This window comes from Pogona vitticeps, chromosome 1 (assembly GCF_051106095.1).
Source record: "Pogona vitticeps strain Pit_001003342236 chromosome 1, PviZW2.1, whole genome shotgun sequence".
Taxonomy (NCBI): domain Eukaryota; kingdom Metazoa; phylum Chordata; class Lepidosauria; order Squamata; family Agamidae; genus Pogona; species Pogona vitticeps.
In genome coordinates this window covers 254068970-254091286 of record NC_135783.1, presented here as the reverse complement: position 1 = coordinate 254091286, position 22317 = coordinate 254068970, and the positions used below count along the sequence as shown (strand labels likewise).

Here is a 22317-nt window from a genome sequence, read left to right as displayed (position 1 = left end):
AGCGATCACCCTGCCTTTGCTCATGTATGAGGTTATTTGCATGCACCAATGGGAGTTGTTGGGAGGTGGAGCCAGAGAAACTAGAAGGGAGGGGTAAGGCAAATAAGAGCAGTTAGTAGGTGAGAGAGTGTGAAGAGTGTTAGAAGAGACTCAGGAGTTAAGGGAAGCAGTTGAGAGTGTGAAATTTAGAGAGAGTTAAATGTGGAATAAGTTAATATGAATCTACTGAATATTTTAAAGTCTTTTAGGAACCTATTTATGTGAACTGTATCCAATAAACCTGTTTTGTTAAAGTTTACACGCAGTATGGACCTCAGTCTTTCTAAGTACATATTGTTGACAGAGATCAACTGGTGGCACAGTAAAAGGGAACGTGATGTGGGCCTTAGGTTAGTGAAATAATCTGGAGACACGCAAGTGGCACATAACAATATCTAAATCTATATCTATTCTGGGAATAAGACAAAGATGGATACATGGACAAATTAAAGACTTATCTGTGCAAACAAATCTATAACTACATGTCTCCTGTACTTCTGGCATGCTTTTTCAAGTTAAGAATAAAAACAAAACATTTGTTTTATCACTGCCACACTCTTATGTTTGGCCCTTGCTTCCCCACCCCCCATGCCCCTTCTTACTATGATTCCATAATACAGTATCTGATTTCACACAGGTACATCATTTATTGTGGTTGCCACAGCTCCTCCAAGTATTTGTTTCTATGAAACTCCAGGCATCTCCCACAAAAGGGATTTCTCAGAGGAGAAATGGGAAATAATTCTGCCACTAGATTGATCACAGCTTGAAGAAGTTACTTGTCTGGGCTGCAGAATCCCCTAACTACGACTGGTCTTTCTACCTGGAGACATTCCGGATGCTCTAGCACAAAAAAGTAACTTTAAAAACTCTATATAGACTAATAGCCTGAGACGCTACAAGCCATCTTCATACGCACTGAATAACTAAACCTCAAGCCATGCATACAGTCACTTCCAACTTGGTTAATTTCCCTACCATCCATCCTTTGCAAAAGTCTTGTCTCATGATCTATGGAAATAATTAATCCCAGAGGCCCGAGTTCAGCCAACCTTTATGTACAGGTTATAAAGTGGAATAGACTAAAGGACAATGAAGACTAGGCAGACACAAGGTATAGACCACTAAAAATCCTTACAGCTGCTTTTAAGTGAGCTCGCCAACCCAACAAATAAATGAGGGGAATAAAAATGAGCCTTGCTATGGTTTGGTAGGACTGCTGGCTGGTGAAATAAGAAAGATTTATGCTCTGAGACAACACAATCCCAAATGCAAAGGAGAAATTCCAACAGAACATCATAAGGAAGATTTTTTTTTTTTTTTTGCAAGGGGACATATTTCACCACAAATGTTTTCAGTAGGTAAGATGGTATCTGGAGGAGGTTGCTGAGAGAGTTCTTGAAAGCTAAAAATCACTGTCCTGGTGTGTTTTTAGCGACCCTTCTGTGCTAGGAACAAAGGAAGGGAAACAAAGCAACCCACTCTGTAACTTACTACTACACTAGTAATTTTAGATTTGGGGGATTCCCAGTGTGATGTAGTGGATAGACTGATGGACTTGACCATAGAAACTCACTGGGGGGAGGAACTGGTAAAACCACTCCTTAAATATCTCAATTACCTTGAAAGCTTCATTAGGGTCGCTCTAAGTTACAGTGGTGCCTTGCTAGACAATTACCCCGCATGACAGTTTTTTCGCTAGACATTGGCTTTTTGCGATCACTTTAGCAATTCGCAAAACAGTGATTCCTATGGGGGAATTTCGCTGGACATTGTTTGGTCTCTGCTTCGCAAACCAATTTTCGCTAGATGACGATTTTGACAGCTCCCTCCGTGCTCACAAACAGGTGTTTTCGGGGACCTAAGCTTCGCAAGACAGCGATTTAAACAGCTGACCGGCGGTTTGCAAAGCGGCTTTCCTATGGCCGATCTTCGCTAGACAACGACGATTCTTCCCCACTGGAACACATTAAACAGGTTTCAATGCATTCCAATGGGGAAATGCTTTTCGCTAGACAATGATTTCGCTAAACAGCGATTTCAGTGGAACGGATTATCATTGTCTAGTGAGGCACCACTGTAGTTCCAATTTGATGGCACAGAACACACACAATAGTGTTAGAAGAAGCAACCTGTTAATATGTGCTCACATATCAGACAGAAACAAAATAAAAATAAAAAATAAATAAATAAATAAATTGAGATACCTTGAAAACTAACTGCTATATTTTAATGTGAGCTTTAACGGATGAGATCAGTTCCTCAGATTTGTTCATGAAAGCTCACATTAAAATTTAACAATTAGTCTTTAAGGTATCACAATGTTTTTGTCTTCTTTATTTTTTTCTTTTTGCCCAATATTACTAATACATTGTTCTCTGTCCTCCAAATTAAACTTAGACAGACATGTATTCTGCATTCTCTACATGTTTCCATTTCACTGACAACTTATGTGACACACACAATGCTAAATTAGTTGTGCGAAGACTTCTGACTTGTTGGATTTTCACTGTTTTGTTTCACAAGTCTAAGATCCATGAGGCAAAGCTTGGTGCAAAATAGTAGATTGGGTAGGCGGTACGGTAAGAATCCACAATCAAGATGCCTCTTAAGACTCATGCCAATGTTTCCACCTAAAAGAGAAAGTACAGTAGTCCACAGGCCCACATTTCTACTCATATGTAAATTTCTCTTCTCAGGCAGGCAGGAAGACAGGCAAGCAGCACTGTACACCCATGCTTTTTATGAAATGGGTGACACCATTCTAGTCTGGGCCAAAAGGAACACAAGTCTTTCCATTTTTGTTCTTTCTGGAAACAAATTAATTAATTAATTAATTTGATTTTTACCCCGCCCCTCTAGACCATGTCAAAAGCTATTTTCCTGCTGGGTAAGAGTCAAAGGGGGTTGTGCAAAAAAAATTTTTTTGTGTGTGTGTTTTGCATCTCTCTTACTAAAAAATTATAGAAGAGGGGTTTGCACCAAAATCTATATTTTTTTGTAGAAAATCTATTACATGCAAAAAGTAAAAAAAGTCAATGCAAAATGAACATTTTTGTGCAAAACCCAGGGGGCTTGCCTATGCTGCTGGTGATGAAAAAAATGTGCCTATTTGTTTGCTTTCATATAACGGCAGCAGTGTTCCATTTTTTAAAGGGGATATTTCAATTAGCAGTTGAGAAGGAGAACATTTGTGATTATTCATTACATCCTTAACTGACAGTTAGTTCTCTAATAATCAGAACTCACTGAAGAGTTTGCTGTCACTGTTTGGTGATGACAAACTTCCAGAAAGACAATCTGATAAAGGGGATAATTTTTATTCATGGGAAGTAGTTGGGAACTTTTAAAAAAAAACCAAATAAAATAAAAACTTTTTCTTAAATGTCTGAAACTAAAATGGGAATAAAAAATTAAGCTACTTTACTTCCTGAACACTCACCTTCCCTGCAGATGGCTCAGTCATCCATCCATTCATTCTAACAAACAATAAGACAAGTTTTGCAGGTATGAAAACTAGATAGTGTGAAAAAGGGCTGATTGTAATTTTAAGCACATGAACCATTTTCCTCCCTAGAATTCCATCTTTCTGTGTATAGGGATGATGATGACAACAGTGATGATAATGATGATCGGTAAGCATTATTCAAGGGCTGGAATCTTGTCTCGCAGATTCATGCTGTGCAACGAGGGTGACACCACTAGCTGTGGCTGTACTGCAGCTGTTTCAAGTCAATATAAAACTCCCTAGAACCTCTCCTCTCAGATACCTAGGAATTCCCTTTGGCCTAGGGTAGCTTTTGGGAGCTGCAGAATGGAAGGGGAAATGATTCAAAGCTGGAAAATCACCACTGCCAGTCTGAGTCTCACATTCAGGATCAGCAGCTGTGATGTTCCATCTTGAAATCATTTCCCCTACTGTTCTATGGCTCCTGGAGGCTGCCCCAGGATGAAAGGAATTCACAGTGATCCTTGAATCATGCTCTCTCTCTCTCTCTCTCTCTCTCTCTCTCTCTCTGTGTGTGTGTGTGTGTGTGTGTGTGTGTATTCTAGGAAGCTTTTTATTGCCCCCAAATGGCCACAGCATGGCTGCAGCTGATGGCATCGTCCTCTCACAGCACAGCTCCACCAACAGGATTTCAGCCATTATTTATTTATTTATTTATTTATTTATTTATTTATTTATTTATTTATTTATTTATTTATTTATTTATTTATTTATTTATACCCCGCCTATCTGGCCCACCGGAACACTCTAGGCGGCTTCCAAATATAAAATCAAATAATAAAACATAGACAAATACATAATAATCAAACAAGAACAGCAGTAAAAATAAAAAGGAAAAGTAAGAAAAAATCAAGAGTTGGCTGGAGGGAAGGCCTGAATAAACAGCCATGTTTTTAATTGGGTTTTAAAGGTGCCCAGCATGGGGGCCGTGCGAATCGGCAGAGGGAGATTGTTCCAGAGGCGAGGAGCCACCACCGAGAAGGCCCGGTTTCGTGTCTTCTCCTTCCGGGCCTCTCTCGGCGTCAGGCTCCTCAGCCTCACCTCCTGACTCACGCGGGTGATCCGGGTAGACCTTGGTGGGAGGAGGCGTTCCGCCAAATATCGAGGTCCTAAACCGTTTAGGGCCTTATAAGTAAGCATTAAAACTTTGAAGTTGACACGGAAACAGATGGACAGCCAATGCAATGCGGCCAGCGTTGGAGAGATGTGTTGATATTTTCTCACTAATGTAAGGAGCCTGGCCGCCGCATTCCGCACCACCTGAAGTTTCTGTGTCAGCCTCAAAGGCAGCCCCACGTAGAGCGCGTTACAGTGATCCAATCTTGAGATTACGAGCGCATGCACCAAGGTAGTGAGCGCCCCCATGTCGAGATAGGGTCGCAGCCGGGCAATCCGCCAAAGATGGAAAAATGCGGTGCGGACTACCGATGCCACCTGAGTTTCCATGGTGAGCGTCGGGTCCAAATATATGCCGAGGCTGCGGACCCCACTCTTTGAGGCCAAGGTGGTCCCCCCAAATGTGAGAGAGCCACCCAAGCCACCTACCACGGGGGCACCCACCCTCAGAACTTCCGTCTTATCCGGATTCAGCCTCAGTCCGTTCTCCTGCATCCATTGCAGTACGGCCCCCAGGCAACGCTGAAGGGAAAGGACAGCATCACCTGCAGTTGGTGAAAAGGAGATGTAGAGCTGGGTGTCATCGGCATATTGATGACACGAAGCCCCACATCCCCTAATGACCCCACCCAGCGGCCTCATATAGATGTTAAACAGCATTGGGGAGATAATCGACCCCTGTGGAACCCCACAATTGAGACTCCACGGGGCCGAGGCGCTCTCCCCAAGCTGAACGCTCTGGGGACGGTCCCCCAAGAAGGAACAGAGCCAGGCAAGTGCCGAGCCACCAATTCCCAACTCAGAGAGCCTCCCCAGGAGGATACCGTGGTCGACGGTATCAAAGGCCGTCGAGATGTCGAGGAGGACCAGCAGGGAGATTTTGCCCCTGTTGGCCTCCCTCAACAGGTCATTGTACAGGGCGACCAATGCCGTCTCAGTACCGTGGCACAGCCTGAAGCCCGACTGAAATGGATCCAGGGCATCTGTTTCGTCCAGGTGAGCCTGGAGCTGATCGGCCACCACCCTCTCAACCACTTTGCTCATGAAAGAAACATTGGCGACGGGCCTATAATTGCTAATTTCGTCTGCCGCCAAACTATGTAAGGTCTCCACCTGGAGTATGACAAAATAGGGTTTAGACAGGTTTACTTCATCATGTCTTGCATGTTTGAAACCTAACCACAATAATTCAGTGAGAATGATACATGTCTTTGTCAGACCAATATGAAATATTTGTGCACTGCCAAAGGCTAAGCACAGTGTGGCTGGTGGTTGGAGATTAGAAAATAGCAGGGGACCATCAGACCAGGTTAGAAATACATAATTGGTCTTATGAGCCTTGCACACTAGAGAAGATGCTACAGCATAAGCTCTATATCATGTTCTACCAGTTAATAAAGGCAATCCAGTGTTTCTAAAATGCAAATGGCTGATAAACTGAGATCTTTTTCTTAAGTTAGCAAATCTAAACCTCTTCACTGGAGCTTCTAACATGAATCATGTGCTATAATTGGTTTGTATAACTAGAAATGGAGACGTGGTTCCATGTACTCTATGTCAGATTGTAAATTTAATTGGCATTTTATAGTATTTCCAACATTTTAATGACTTTTGGAAGGAAACAGGTTCTAGTCAATAAAATGTCATAGAATATCAAAGCCACAGCTCTCTGTCATGTTCCGAAACAAGCTCAACACAGTTTTTTTCTAGTTAAGCCAGAGCATAGAATAGTAGACTTAAAAAAAAAACAAGAGAGAACTAGCATTAGCATCATCCCTTAGGACAAGCCCTCCCCTGGATGGGAAGAGTCTGCAGGTCAGCTGTCTGAAAGTGTGATCTGAATGAGATTACAAGTGTTGCACCATCTGCTTCTGTATGCAAGAGGAGATCTTTCTTCCATCCCAAGCATTCAGGGCAATATAACTAAACCAGGAAATCAAAGGCTTTAGGTTCTACTCCACTACAGCAAAGAAGTGAGTATCAGATTTGGGCAGGATACCTGCTCCAACAAGCCATTTCAAAGAACTTTAGAAGGATACCTTGTTGCAGAAACAAGATTTAGAGGACCAGATGCTAAGCAAGAGGAAGATGGCTTATCACCTATACGTTAATGAAAGCTTTAAAAACCTCAATGCTTTTTCATGAAAAGTATGGAAAAACACCAGTCTTGATGCTGCAAATTGCCTTGATTATATGCTAGAGTCAATGATAAAGCCAAGCTTGAAAGGAAGTAATAAGTATACAACACTTCACAGCAAGTAATATATATATCAAAGAAAACACTTGGGGAAAAGAGGTTCTGGATTTTTGCACAGAGATAAACTATGCTCCTCTGAATCAGGAAGTGAAAGGTTCAAGAAACTGGCCATTATGATCTCTGACCTGGTTGCATCATTTTGCAATTCTGGACTTAGAAATTATGCCAACAAGGGACTGGTCTTTCCAGAGAAATTCTTCCAAGATGCTGCTGGGTTTTTCACCAATGGGTAGTGGAGTTTACAAGCTAAAGGTTGCAGATCATAATTGCCTGCTTGGCTTTCCCCAGATAATGAAACCAGAGATAATTATACAGGAATCAGCTCTTTGTTCAAGCATAAAGCATTTATGGCAGGTAGATGACTTTCAGAAACTACCAAGAGGGTGGTGAGTAGCCTATTAAAAAAAATGAACAGTTAATACCCACTCAATTTTTCCCAAGGATTTTTTCATTTTTGGACACTCTGTTCTTCCCTCTGAAATAACAAACAGTTGATCCTCAAATGTACCACACATTGTACAAGATGTTACCAACTCAGACTTCTAACAATACGGCTGACAATTAGAACTGCACTTCAAATCCTCAAACTTTTGAGGTCGCCATGTATTATTCTGATCAGAGAAAATAGGGTAAGAGAAGCTGAAAAGGGGGAGAAAACATGAACTCTTGGGTTTTATATCTTAATTTACATCTCCTTGTTTGAGCCTTCAACCATGACTCAGTCTACTAATTAAAACAAATGAGAAGAACATGGGGGGATGCTTCTTGCTTTGTCTGCGCTGTGAAAAATGAGCTTCAGACAATTGCCTCTCTAAATGGAGAAAGCAGAAGAAGAGGAAGTATGGAAAGAATCTAGATAATGAGCGGGTCAATTAGTACACTTCAATTGCCATGCAACGAGAAGGTCCATGTGTAATTATCCATAGAAAGTGGTTTGTTCTTTCTTCACTGACCATAGCTTAGGGGAGGGCGCAAACTTGGCATGCAAAAAGCACCAAGTTAAATCTGTGGCATCTGCAGGTAGGCATTAAGTCTCTTCTAAAACTTTGAACAGCTGCTACCAGTTAGCATAGTCTAAGGTAACCAAACTCAGCAGCACTAGGGTCATTTTTCATATATGCCAACAGCCACAGCTCCAAGGGTGAAGATCTAAAGAGGAAAAAGCATGGGCAAAGAGAGCCTTTCTTTCTGTGTAATAGATACAGTAAACAGTCCACAACAACTATCACTAAGGTATTTTTTAAGGAAAATGTTCACAACTACCATTTAGATATACTCTTAAGTAATTTCTGAAGCTTCACTGTCGCCATTTCTTCTACAGCAGAATGAAGCTAACATTCTGGCCTCAGTCAAAAAAACGGTGTGATGCTCCTGAAGAGATTCACGGCCACAAGGATGGATCTCATAAAACAACTAACATATGGATGATAAGAACACAGAAGGGTTTATGTTCCAGTAGTGAAACTGAGACAACAGAGAAGTGGTACTTCTCTCAACAGAGAGAAGTGGTACTTCTCTCAACAGAGAGAAGTACTACTATGACTATGACTAGGTTAAGATGGGAATTAGTGGAAGAGTCATGATGCTGTTTTTTGTGAGATCAAGGAAGTAGATTTCAAATATGAAATCTTTGGCCTCATAACAAAGTTGAGATGGGTTGTGATATAAGACAACAATGTGTGAAAGTGAGCATCATGGCTGAGCAGGGCTTTGAATTATGTATTTCCCACTCCATGCCCAACACTAGCCATCCTGTGGAAGGGAAATCAACAACTCTAACTCAACATGGGTGCAAGAAATGGAATGTGATTCTTCAGTGGTATCCAGGATGCCACTTCAACAGGGCTGTCTATACGGCGGAAATAATAGACAGGAAAAGGCAAAGAAGTGTTGGGACACCACTATGAGCAAAGTCACTGTATAGTCAAGAAGTGGGGCACAGCTAATTCTTCTTACATATAAACTTGACACACTGAAAAGAAAGGGGCACAACGTTTAACACAAAATTCTCCCACCTGTGCATTGCTGCAGCACAGCAAAACCGACGAAAAGGAAATCCACAGCTACAGTATCCTAAAGAATTGCTTTATCAATTGCTGATATCAAAGGCAAAGAAGGAGGAGGAGGAGAAGTGTTGAGCAGGATCTATTCTCCAGTTTCCACCTCTAGATCTCTTCAGGATAGAAGAAATCAAAACGGAAGTCCTACTCTTCAGTTCTCCACTCTTCTTGGAGAACAGCACTCTTGGAGTAAAGCTCTTCACTCACCTCAGAGTACACGAGGCCATAAAAGTGCATGTAGAAAATCCCTCACTCAAGAGGGGTGGAGGCCTTAGATGCAATCTGTCTCCCATTTATCAGGCTGCCCTTCCATCTATCCCCAGAAAGATCAGGACCACACCCACCAGAAAGACCAAAGCAAAGCAAAGAAAAGCATGCTGCTTATATACCACCCCATAGTGTTTCAAGCACTCTCTGGGCGGTTTACAAGTTAATTATGCAAGCTACACTTTGCCCTCCCAGCGAGCTGGGTACTTATTTTACCGACCTCGGAAGGATAGAAGGCTGTCAGCCTTGAGCCGGCTACCTGGAATTGAACCCCAGGTTGTGAGCATGGTTTTGGCTGCAGTATAGCGTTTTAACCATTGTTAATGACCATTAACGACCCATGACAATAGGTGGAGAAGGACTGCAGAAGTGGGATTTCACTCATTCCCAGTCCTTTGTTCATCTAACACAGTGGTTCTTAACGTGGGCAATAATGCCCCCCAGGGGGTGATTTCATTTTTCAGGGGGGCGGTAGAACGAAAAGGGGCGGTGTGGGGGCGAAAGTACAGAAGGGGGTGGTAGGGGGGCGCTGGAGCGAGCCAAACCTGTGAAGGCGACTGCAGCCGCAGTGCTGGCAGTAGATCCAGTGCTGCTGCCGCTGCCAGATGATCCAGCTCTTTCTACCTGCCACGTCTCCTTTAAGGGAGCACTGAGTGTGGATCGGGTGGAAGGAAAGGGTCTCTTGGGTCCTCATCCTTGCCCTGTGAAGCACTGCCTCGCACCCAGGTGGGGAGGGAGACTAGGTAGGTAGGTAGGTAGGTAGGTAGGTAGGTAGGTAGGTAGGTAGGTAGGTAGGTAGGTAGGTAGGTAGGTAGGTAGGTAGGTAGGTAGGTAGGTAGGTAGGTAGGTAGGTAAGATATCATCACCTCAGGGAGGGGGCGATGATAACTTACTCAATGGCTCAAGGGGGCGTTTCTTTCAAAAAGGTTAAGAACCACTGATCTAACAAACCTATTCAGATCAGGGGGAAGTGAAACCAATGTGGGGAATAGTTCAGGTGTCTCCTACCAACTCTTCTCAGAATGAAGAAGCTACTTGAATGAGTAATGAAAGGTTTCCACCTAATACGAAGTCCAGTCGCCATGACTCAACTTCCAGATAACCTCACCTGGATGACTGAGATTCTTCACAGATATACCCCCGCATGACAAAGATAATCCATTCCATAGAAATTGCTGTTTAGCTAAATCATCGTCATGCGAAAACCATTTCCCCATTGGAATGAACTGAAACCCGTTTAATGCATTCCAATGGGGAAAATACCTTGTCATTTTGCGAAGATTGCCCATAGGGCAGCCATTTTGCAAAGTGCTGATCAGCTGTAAAAATAGCTATCCTGCAAAGCATGGGTCCCGAAAACATAGGGCAGCCATTTTGCGAAGCTGCCGATCAGCTGTAGAAATAGTTGTCCTGTGAATAAATGGTCCACGAAGCACGGACCAAAACATCAAGTGAAAATCACCCATTGGAATAACTGTTTTGTGAATCACTATAGCAATCGCAAAAAGTCATCATTATGAAGATTTGTCATTTAACGGGGTCGTTGTCTAGCGAGGTACCACTGAATCTATGCTCTGCCATTGAGCTTATGCTTTGCAGGTGTTGGGTTCCAGTTAAGTTGTAGATATAACTGTTTTTTCCCCTTCCTGGGGCTTCAGCCTGAAGTCATTAAGGCAACAGAAGCTGAAACACTAGACAAGGATTAATATCTTGTTTGAAAAAGATATTGACAGAAAATCATTCCCAGGATAGCCTCTGATCATTTTCTCTTACATTTTTTAACAAGTTACTAAACTAATCTCCTACCCCTGGTAGACTTTGAGATGTCAGTTCTTCTGTAAAGCACAGTAATGGAAACAGAATGCTTCTCAGGTGTCTTTCCCAAGAATATTCATTTCTTATACTCCCTCTATAGATATGTCTCGTATCGGTAGCCTATGAAATGTGCACATCTTTTTTAAAAGCAGCTAACTAAAAACCCATTCATGAGACTTCAAGCTTGAGATATACCTAAAAATCTAAACCATGGAAACTCCTTGATTGTTAAATAGGGGCTGACATGAAATACATGTGTCTGAGGAAGAGATTGTGATCTATGAAACCTCATGCTGAAATAAATTGGCCTGTCTCTCAGGTGCCACAACTCATTACATTTTTAATTGGCTATACAAGAATAAATACTGAAGGAGCATGCTACAAGCCAGACATATGAGCCCTATCCAGTCATTTATTTTGCATGTGGAGTCCACACACGATGTGCGTTAGCTCCACCCCCTCCATTCTAATTTTAATCTTAATAGCAAAACTGTTTCAAGAGAAGGAGGCTGGTTTTATACAACTAGCTTCTCCATGACAGCCACAACCCTCAACCCTCCAGCCTGCCCCCCCCCCAAACTGGGATTCTGTTTCACTTGGAATGGTTGCTCTGTAACAGGCAGCTCCCTTATCTTCAGACTATTTTGTATTTGTGACTGAGTTGACAACAGAAGTGGAAGAGCTACCACACTTTCTTATTGTGTGTGGGCTCCGATCATGCATTAAATAATTGACTAGGGCTATTGAGGTGGCTTGACCTAGTGGACAAATAAACAGCTCAATCATGTAACCAGTCATAGCGGGTAGAGGAGAGAGCTCTCCCATACCTGGGATTTCAAACAGAAGCTGGACAGCCACCTCATGGAGTGGCTCCAGCTTGGCTGTCTTGCATCAAGGAAAAGGCTAGACTAGATGGCTGACAAGTCCCCATCTCAATGCTATAATGGTATGAAAACAAGAACTCCATTGCTTGTGATGAATGGGTCGGGAAGTGTCTAGTTAAGAATGGGGATCTGTCATTAACTAAACAAGACTGCCACCAAGGGCATGCGGCACATCAGATGCTGCATTTTGGCTTGGAAGACCCAAATCCCCATTTAGCCATGTTTACTATGTGACAGTGGGTACATCAGCATCTCTCAATCTGATTGACCTCACGGACTTGCAAGGATCAAGCAGATGTCCTCATATGTGTCAACGTGAACTCCTTGGAAGAGGCTGGAGTAAAACGGTCAGCCGCAGTTAGCATGGCCTCCAATCAAGACTAAACTACATGTCACAGGTGATACATCACTCTAGCTGGAAATCATGTTAGGGTTTGAAAGACACAATTCCAGCACACCTGCATCATATTCAAAAGCTACTTCTATGTAGCTTATATACTGTACACATATGTGTGTGTTATGTATTGTCAAATCAATTCCAACTTGCGGCAAACCTGTGTATGTGTTCTGTGTCCCCAAGTCAGGACTGACTTAGCATCCCTAAGAAGACTTTCAAGGTAAGTTGGATATTTAAGGAACACTTTTACTAGTTTTACTCTCCCAGTGAGTTTTTGTGACCACGTGGAGATTTCTCTGGAGTCCTAGTCTGTCACTCTATCCACTGTATCACACTGGCAAACCGAGTAGGGTTTTTAAGCTATGCAAGATGTTCAAGTCATAATTTACCATTGAGTTCCCATGGCTAAGCAAGGATTGGAACCCAGATTGCCTGATGCTTGATCCAATACTGTCTCCATTATACCATATTTGCTATCATGTACTTACAACAGTAGGCTTATGCCCTGCACGGAGGCTTCCTTTGGACTTGCATGATAATATCTATGCAACTGGGTTACAGGAATCTGTTTATGTGTACCCCTAGTAATTTCTTGGAATTATTTCTGTTGTACCAGAAGCACATACACCACACTGATGTGAAAGCAACATTCTCATACAAATGTAGCACACTAGGCACAGGAGGAGAAGATGACAGCTCTTCTCTCAGATATGGCAAAGTTCAATTTAAGGTGTGCCATACTTCAAGAAAATCAAGAAACAATGAGAACAAAATTGCCTTAAAGCTGACTTTCTTCAGCCTCTCATCTTTAGCTTTCAGCCTGCTCTAAATTGTGCTGACTGGAATGATTTAACGTGAATGACTGCTCTGGAATGAAAAGTAGCATTCGGTTCTATTCTCTTCCCTGCCTCTTCAAAAGACAAGGAGGTATTTCAGACATGTGAGACTTGAGGGGCAGCTTGATCAGAGAGGGAGGAAATCTGTTCCCTCACTATACACTAGAACTGGGTCCAAATCAGAATTTTTTAAAAAATGTGTCTAAAAATATTCCCAGAAAACTGTATTTCCTTAATTCCAGATGCTTTTGAAATGCATTATGAACATAACAACACAACCATATAACTCCACAACAGAGAATAGAAGAGTGGCCCTTAGCCAGATCTGGCCCAATCTTTCCCATTTCCCAGAAAATAATTCTTTTGATCTCTAAATCCAACATAACAAAATAGCTCAAACTTTCTCCTACATTGGTTGATACGCTAAATACATTCTACTCAAATTTTATTTTCCTCCTTCCATTTCCATTGCAAGCTACATTTCTTTTCTTTTCCTTTTTAAGAGAAGGGAAACTTTCAATGTAGGCCAGAAAGGCAGAGGGTTTTTTAAAAAATACTTTCCTAGAATACAACATCAGGCAGGATTCGAGTTACGTTCAGCTAGGCTTTGTTCTCATTCAATCAACAGGATGAATTAATCATGACTAATTTAGGTTTGCAAGATTTCAGTGGAGATACAGTCACAAATGCCATTTTACTAAGGAACTCTGATGGGTATCTAAAGAATCTGAGGGATGAGCTTAGTAAAATCACTTTTTTTTTTACTACTAGGACAGATCCTGAAGCTGAGGCTCCAATACTTTGGCCATCTCATGAGAAGAGAAGACTCCCTGGAAGAGACCCTGATGTTGGGAAAGTGTGAAGGCAAGAGGAGAAGGGGACGACAGAGGATGAGATGGATGGATGGTATCATCGAAGCTACCACCATGAATTTGACCAAACTCCAGGAAGCAGTGGAAGACAGGAGGGCCTGGTGTGCTCTGGTTCATGGGGTCATGAAGAGTTGGACATGACTTAATGACTAAACAACAAATTATGTCCTGTCAAATTGGAACTGACTTATAGCAATCCTAACAGAGCTTCAAATTAGTGATATAACTAAGGTTTAACCAACACTCAGTAAGTTTTAATGGCTGAAGGGGGATTTTACCTCAGGCCTTCTCCTAGTTTGCCACTCTATCCACTGTATCACAGTAGTATTCCCACTTGGAATTTTGAGTATACAGTACTTTGCCAAATATTCCAGTCAGCATTGTGACTATGGTTCTGTGAGTTGCAAGATAAAAAGTAATTTTAACAAAATCTGCCTTGAAGCATATTTGAAAAGCACTATAGGGTATCTATACGGAACCTTAGTTCTTTGCAGCAAATGAATGAATAGTCCCCTCTAAGATACCTTCTTTAAAAGACCCTACAAATCTGAATTATAGGAATAATCTCCACACAGAGACTTCAAAATTATCTCTGTTTATATAACCTCACCAAGCTGACTGAACAGATCTAGGAGCATTTTTAAAAACTTATTTGTGTCATTTTCTTGAGAGATGGGACAAAGGATCAAACTCAGTTATATCAAGAAGTAACACTGCATGAGTTTAATTGGGCCGAATCAGAGCTGCCTAGGTAATGAAGAGAAAGGAGATCCATCTGATGGAGAGTATATTTTCCCCCATCAAAGTACAGAAATTCATTATGATTTTTAAACTAATCCCAGTGGCAAAATAAACTACATAATGCTAGAAAGCTCTCTATGGACTGCAGGTTATGCTTGTTGCCAAAAGGAATAATAATTATCTGCCATGAAGTCAATTATGGCAAGGTTTTTATACATACAAACTTATACATACAAACACTAAAAGTGCAGTCCTTCATTCTGGTGGTGCCCTGGGTCTATGCAGTTTGCCCAAGTCCACACAGGATAGCTTTTCTCCCAGGAGGCACATGGGGTATTAAACTCCCACGCTCCAGTGCATTCAGCTATTCAGCAAGCTCTGACACCAAAGGTAGATTTTCTTTTCTTTTTAAAAAGAGGGAAGCTGATTAGATTAATGCTTGCATCTTAAAAGTTATGAGCCTTTAAACGTTGCATTATCTAGTTTAAAGTCCAATAGATTTGGTTTAAGTTGCCATTTTGTCAGCTTGGTGGCTACTCTAGATGCATATCTGCAGCTATCTCATTTATCCATGATAGGTTAATCCTAACTATTGGCTCAAAGTTAGTAGTCAGTCGCATCTAAAGCAGGCCCACTGAATTAATGGAACTTGCACAGTTGAATCCCAAAGCCACCAATCATTCAACATGCCTACTTTAGTTGTGACATTACTGGATTTCAGCCATCCTATATTATACACAACTAGTGTCTTACATTCATGTGTATTTTTCTACCATTCATATAGGCATTTAGCCATTAGGGCTTGCTATATCTAATGTTAAGAATATGTTGGAAATTAATACAGTGGGGTCTCTACTTAAGAACTTAATCCGTATTGGAAGGTGGTTCTCAAGTTGAAAAGTTCTTATGTTGAATCTGCATTTCCCATAGGAATGCATTGAAAACCATTTAATCCGTATCTGCTCTTTTCTGTCCATAGAAACTACAGTGGAACCTCTGCTTAAGAACTTAATCCGTTTTGAAATGGTGTTCTTAAGTTGAAACGTTCATAAGTTGAAGCAAAATTTCCCATAGGAATGGACTGAAAACCAATTAATCCGTTCTGGCTGTTTTTTTGTTATATAGAGGTGTGTTCATACATTGAAGCATTAGTTCCCATAGGAACTAATGCAAAGCTGGTTAATACGTACTCTACCACTAGGGGGAGAAATTTTTTTAACCTAAGATGACCTAAGGTTAAAAAAAGAGCAGGAAATGTTACCTTATAGGAAACACAGAAATAGTAGATAGAGCTTGCTTTATACTCACACTGAGCAGGAGGCACTTGTTCTCTTTGATTGCTCCTATGCACCCCACAAAGCCAATGATCATTACAAAAGTCCCTGTGATGATCAGCAGGTTGGCAGCTGACAGCGAAGGGAAGGAAGAAGAGAGAGTGGCAAAGTTCCCTTGAGTTACAGCTAGCCAGATGCCGACTCCAAGGATCCCGCAGCCTCCCAGCTAGAAAAAAAAACAAACAGAAACAAGATGAGATAGTCACACAGCCAAGAAAGCTATTATGTTAATCATCACTACCCACTATCCATCATCATAATCATTAGCAGAAGCAGTAATATTCATGAAGTTCACAATAAAGCTGTGATGATTCTTATAATGATGTCTATTTCTGTGCAGTGAAAACATCCCATGCACGTGGCTCAGAACATCATGTAGAAACGATGACACACACAGTTGCAACTGACATGAAGACGGTGTCGCGGCTGACATAGTGAGTGTTTCTGAAACTGTAAGCCTTCGCATGAGGTGGGGAAATGGGGGAGGGAAGGAGCAGGAAGCACCAGAAGGGCTCTGCTCTTCCTTTCTATGGCAAGAGATTGAAATCCCTTGGACCAGCCTCGCAAGAAGAAAGCCTGCCGCACAGCTGGGATTGCAAATTAAGTTCAAGGATTTCAACAGAGTGCCTTTGCTCAAACTGACATATTTCGCTTAAAGGATATGCACACGCTGAGAGAGCTAATGAATTTCAGTTATAGCTGGAGACGAAAAAGGATCCACAGAATAATTTAGGCTGTTCAGATATTGGAAATTTGGAGTGCGTCTGTGTAAGGAAAGAAGAGCTTGCAGCTCTCTCACCGTTTATCACCTTTACCTTGACCCATGGCATGTGTTTGTCTTGTGCTGCAGAGTTCCATAGACTATAGATTTCCCTCCCTAGAAATCAGAAAGATAGAAAGGGGTGTCCTAACTTTCAGTCCCAGTCAAGGGCGAGAGGGTGGTGGTGGTTCCAGAAGGACAGATGGAAATCAAAGCAGATGTGACTATCACAGGCAGCGATTGAGCCACACTGGCAGGTGCAGAGGCTGTGTGCAAAGCTTGACAAAGTTGCTTTTCCGAACTACAACCAGTGGCTGTGCTGGCTAGGACAGTTTGGGAACTCTAGTCCAAAAAAATTATTCTCTCAAGTGCATAATTACTCTGAAACTGTAACAAAGACGGGGATCACCTGGCCCTGCAATCCTTCTCTGCTAGAACGAACAAAAAGAAGCATGGAGAAGGCTAAACTCCTTCAGAACAGTAAGCAGCATCTTGGTCTAAAAGAAATTTATTAGGGGGTAGAGGCTTGGATTTGGCTAACAGTAATAATTACTAACAGACATGGGATATTTGTATTCATATCTCTGGTGACATGAATACTGGCACCACATGTGCCTGGGGAAACTGGACCCTCCCCACAACCGGCAGATCCACTTACTGTTTGCTGCATGGTGTGCACACTAGCTTCGTTCTCACCATGCCAATCTGGGAAGCAGCCCAGCCAGCACTTCCCCACCTCCCCGCGCAGCCGACCTCTCAAGAGTTGAGCAGGAAGTCATTCGGCCTCCTCACCAGAGTGGTCGGCTGTGCAGGGAGATGGGGAAGTGTTGGCTGGGTTGCTTCTCAGACCGGTGCAACAAGAACGATGCTGGCTGCATGCACTGTGCAGCGAGCGGTAAGTGGACCTGCCAGTTCGGGGGTGGAGGAAGGGTCCATTTTCCCCAGCCACTTGTGGTGTCGACATGTGCATTTGTATCCCCGGGGATATGAATACTAATATCACATGTCTAATTAATAACAGTATTAGTTCTTAATTTGCACAACTGCCCAGTGTACACATGAGTATGTTTAAAATTATAAATACTGTAATACAAATCAACCTTTAAAAGATTAAAAACAGATTTATACAGCAGAATCTATGAATACTGCTAACCAGCATCAGCGATTGCAAATTAAAGCTAATTACAGGAATTTTATTGAATACGAGTAATTTTCACAAATTGTAAATGTGTCCCACTTACATTGTAATAGAGAGTTCTATATCTTATGCTGCAATATAACTATCTAAATTAGATTTCAGAGGGTCCAAAAGATTAAGCTGGCCCAAAATGGGCCAGAAAAAGTATTGATAATGTCTTGTCCTAGGCACAATTGGAAAATGCTTGTTGCTATGTTTTAACACCCTAAATACCTGGGCTCAGGTTAACTGAATGACGAATTTCACCCATATTTATTTTATGTTTATTTCTGAATTTTAAGAGGTTCAAATCCAGCCAATTTTTAAAGGCGAAGGTGATGAACAGTTCAAATACAACAAAATACACTTTCAGAAGAAAGGGAGAGCTTTAGCCTCTAATAGAAGACCATGAGTAAAGTAGACCTTTAGGGGCAAGGAGTCCCAAAGCAAGGCCACCAGAAAGCTTTTCTTCCTCATCCCAGTTACTCTTTCACATCCCAGATGTAAAGTGCATATGGGGGGGAGCACCACAGGACCTTTGTTGATTATTGCAATAAGTGAGCCGGATCACAATGAAAAAGGCAGATTTCTCTCCCCCCCAGGTCGAAAAACTAAAGCAGCCATCTGAGTTACCATTCAGAACAAACTGGGAGCCAGTTTAGCTGTTTCAGCATTGCTCCTGACAGCCAGCTCCATTCAGCAGCCTAGCTGCTGCATGTAAACAAACCGAAATTTCCAGATTCTCCTTAATGGCAGGCCTTATACACACAATCAGTGCAATGCAGTGGACTGGGCATGAGATAACCAAAATATGTGCCTCCAGGGCCAAATCTGTTTTCTTTAGGGATGGGAGCACTTGGTGCATTACTATAAGCTATGCAGAACCACTCCTTGCCACATTCACCATCTGGTCGTCTAGGCCTATGGCTAGATCCATAAACAGCCGTGTTCTTAGTTTAGCTGTTGAAAGCCAAAATGACATACTAATCTTAGAACTGCATGGCTGGAGGGGACTCTACGGATCAGTGAGTCCAACCCCTGTCAAGAAGGCAGAGTGTGGAATCAGACTCCCACGCTCTGGCTCCGCAGCCAGACACCTGGTCACTACACATGATGTGGTTTGAAAATGCAGACGTCTTGAAATGCAAAAAGATGAGAGGGGAAGGCTAAAGACCCAAGAGGCCACAATATGGCAGGTGATCTTGGAGTACTGTAAGCAGAGCGTAGGTAGAAATGCTGTAAAAAATAAAGGTTGGTTCAAGATCAAGCACTAAAAAAAGAAGAGAAGATATGGCTTTATTATATAGAGATAATTTCACACATAGTTTTAAGTATTCAGTTATTTTCAATAAAAAGATAGCCATCATCCTTTATTCCTGGTTTGAATTTATGCTTTGTTTTGAAGCCTAAAGTGTACTTTTGCAGAGTGCAGGCAACATTTCCCTCTAGATCTTCTCTTAAACAATGGGCTGTGCCTATCTTCCCCTGGAAGGCAAACAAGTGGATGCTAGATTAAATCAAGTCTGAACTTTCTTTCGAAGCAAAAAATGACTAATCTTAGGATACTGCACTTTGAATGCAGCACAAGACTCACAGGAAAAGATAATAATGCTAGGAAAAAGCTGATGGCAGAAAAGAAAGAGGATCAGATATGAGATGAATTGACTCAATGAAGGAAGTTTGCAACACGTGAGTAAGACTCTTATGGACAGGACCTTTCGGAGATCACTACTTCATAGGGTTGCCATAAACTGGAAACTTGATGTCACATAACAACGACAAAAGCATGATTGGTAGTCCCCTACAGGCGCTCTTGCTCCATCCTCGCAAGATTTTGCTCTGAGAAAAGACTTTACAACAACATGCTATAGGGCCCCTGCTTGGAGCAAGGTGCTGTGTCTCTACACTGACCATCAGCAGTTCTCCAAGGTTTCAGCAAGGGGTGTTTCCTAGCTTTATCTCAAGTTCCCGGAGATGTACAAAATGTGTTCTCCCACTAAACTATAGCTGTTTCCCTAATTACTGACCTAAGAAAAGAGTTGCCCTTTCCTGATATTATCCTTCAAGATTTAGGAGAACGAGAAGATTAGTGAACAGCATGGCTTCTTCTCAGATGGTAGTCTCTGCTCAGGATACTCCATGTCCACAGATAGATATCTCTGTGTTGCTCTGCTTTGAGGAAATCTACCACTTTACTTTTTGGGCTTTCTCAGAAGAGTGTGGCTTTCTGCGGTTATTTTGGCCATAGAAATAGAACCGGGTTTCATCCAATATGCTTTCTTCTGACTTAAAATATTTATATTGCATATTTTATCTGATTTGATGTATTCTCAAAGGCTTTCATGGCGAGGATCTGATGGTTGTTGTGGGTTTTTCGGGCTCTTTGACCGTGTTTTGAAGGTTGTACTTCCTGACGTTTCACCAGTCTCTGTGGCCTCTTCAGAGGACAGAAGTAGGAACTCTGTCCGTGCTCTGTGAGCACAGAGTTCCTGCTCCTGTCCTCTGAAGATGCCAGCCACAGAGACTGGCGAAACGTGAGGACGAACAACCTTCAGAATATGGTCAAAGAGCCTGAAAAACCCACAACAACCATTATCTGATTTCCTTTATTTTCTGTTGACTACTTGAAAAAGCAATGTGAATCAGCCTGGAGTTCTCCCACCCCAATCTGTGTTTTTTCCCCTCTACTGCTGGGGTTTCTACTTTTGTGGAATTGAATGCATTTGCATTAGTTCCGCCAGTGTGATCATGTGAGCTGGTGTGGAGGGGTCTGGAGCCATTGCATTTAAAGTCATTCCACCTGACACCAGCATCAGTGGCAGAGGCAGGTCAGTAGATAAACTGTATGTCCTTTGAATTTTCTTCTCCCCACACCTGGTGCCTGGGGTTGTTTCTATTTTCCCTTTCTCTGTTTCTTTCTTTATTCCCCTTAATTGTAAAAGCTTGCTAATCTAGTGTTAGGATAGCTAGGTAGCTAAATGGGAGGAAAATAACAAGGACTTGACAGAGTGTGCAAATGAAGGTACCTCTGCTGTAACTGTGCCTCCAGCAAATCTGGGTAGCAGAGCAGAATTACTTTAACAAGTTGGGAAAAGGCTGAATTCAAAACTTCCTCCTTTCTCTTTGCTGATTCCTTGCTTCTCTCTCTCTCTCTCTCTCTCTCTCTCTCTCTCTCTCACACACACACACACACACACACACACACACACACACACACACACACACACACACACACACACACACACAGACACAGAGAGAGAGAGAGAGAGAGAGAGAGAGAGAGGTCACTTAATTGTCCTAGCACTAGAACAGTAAGTCTTTAAAGGGAAAAGAGAGAGAGAGAGAGAGAGAGAGAGAGAGAGAGAGAATGGGAAGAGAAGAGGGAAATAAGTAAACCCGGGCACTGGATGTGGGAAGGAGAGGATTCAGATGGTTATCAACCTGCAACCAAGGTTGGTTTCGTCCCCTCTTTCTGCTGACTCCTGTGTTTCGCTGAAACAAATTAACCCAGGAAAATCTGACTTTCCAGATATGAATTTCCAGTGGATCCATTCCCATTTTATCATGTGTAGCTGCACCCTACGTACCCCTTCAAAAGTTTCTCTGTTGACTTCTGTTTGCCTGCTTATAGGGAACACTTCATTATTAATGTGGTGTTCACCCAGTCCCTTACAATTCCATACTATTCCTTGTTTGCTGTGCCAAACAGGTAATGAAAGAGTGATGAAACAATGATTCCTGACAGTTTTCGGAGCTTGCTGCCATGAGAAAACAAAGCTACAAACAGGGCTGGTTTTGATAACTTTACCATCCTCTGGAAGGCCCCAAAATTGTCGTAGTGAAAGGAGACACTAATTACTGAAACAAAAGAGTGACAAAAAACAGGTGAATGTAGAGATGGTCTGATATATTAGCGAATAAGTACCAAGCCTGTATCGATTTTGTAAGAAGCGTGTGAAACAGACCCTGTTTATCACAGGTGACATCTTCAGCTAGCTTCCTAATGACAGCAGCATTTATCCCACCTTGAATTAAAATGCAGCAGGTTCTGAATGCTGGTATCGAGTAATTATTTCTGACATCTCCTCTACCCTACACAATTACGATAGACACACAGCCACAGCCACAACCACAATCACCACCATGCGCCTCCCTCAGCCTTATTCCCTGGTTAGATCCTAGAGGGATAAGATAACAAGGATATTTGTGTAAGTAGCTCTTTTTCTGGGCTGCTCTGGGGAAGCTGAGAGGCCA

At 42.1% G+C, this 22317-nt stretch overlaps 1 protein-coding gene and 1 long non-coding RNA gene across 10 annotated transcripts in view; one reads left to right on the top strand and one right to left on the bottom strand.

Annotated features, from left to right (window-relative positions):
* The window catches only part of TSPAN4 (tetraspanin 4), a 744385-nt gene that overhangs the window by 106667 nt on the left and 615401 nt on the right, over nt 1-22317 (bottom strand). For all 9 annotated transcript variants that reach the window (XM_072985627.2, XM_078383668.1, XM_072985626.2 and 6 more), the window contains one exon: nt 16101-16292. In XM_072985627.2, coding sequence (XP_072841728.1) covers nt 16101-16292 — 192 coding nt within the window. The remainder of the gene's footprint in view (nt 1-16100; nt 16293-22317) is intronic.
* LOC144586047 (uncharacterized) lies at nt 5647-21315 on the top strand. Its single transcript, XR_013540751.1, has 2 exons — nt 5647-10034; nt 10099-21315. It is a non-coding gene; the product is annotated as an uncharacterized LOC144586047 (long non-coding RNA).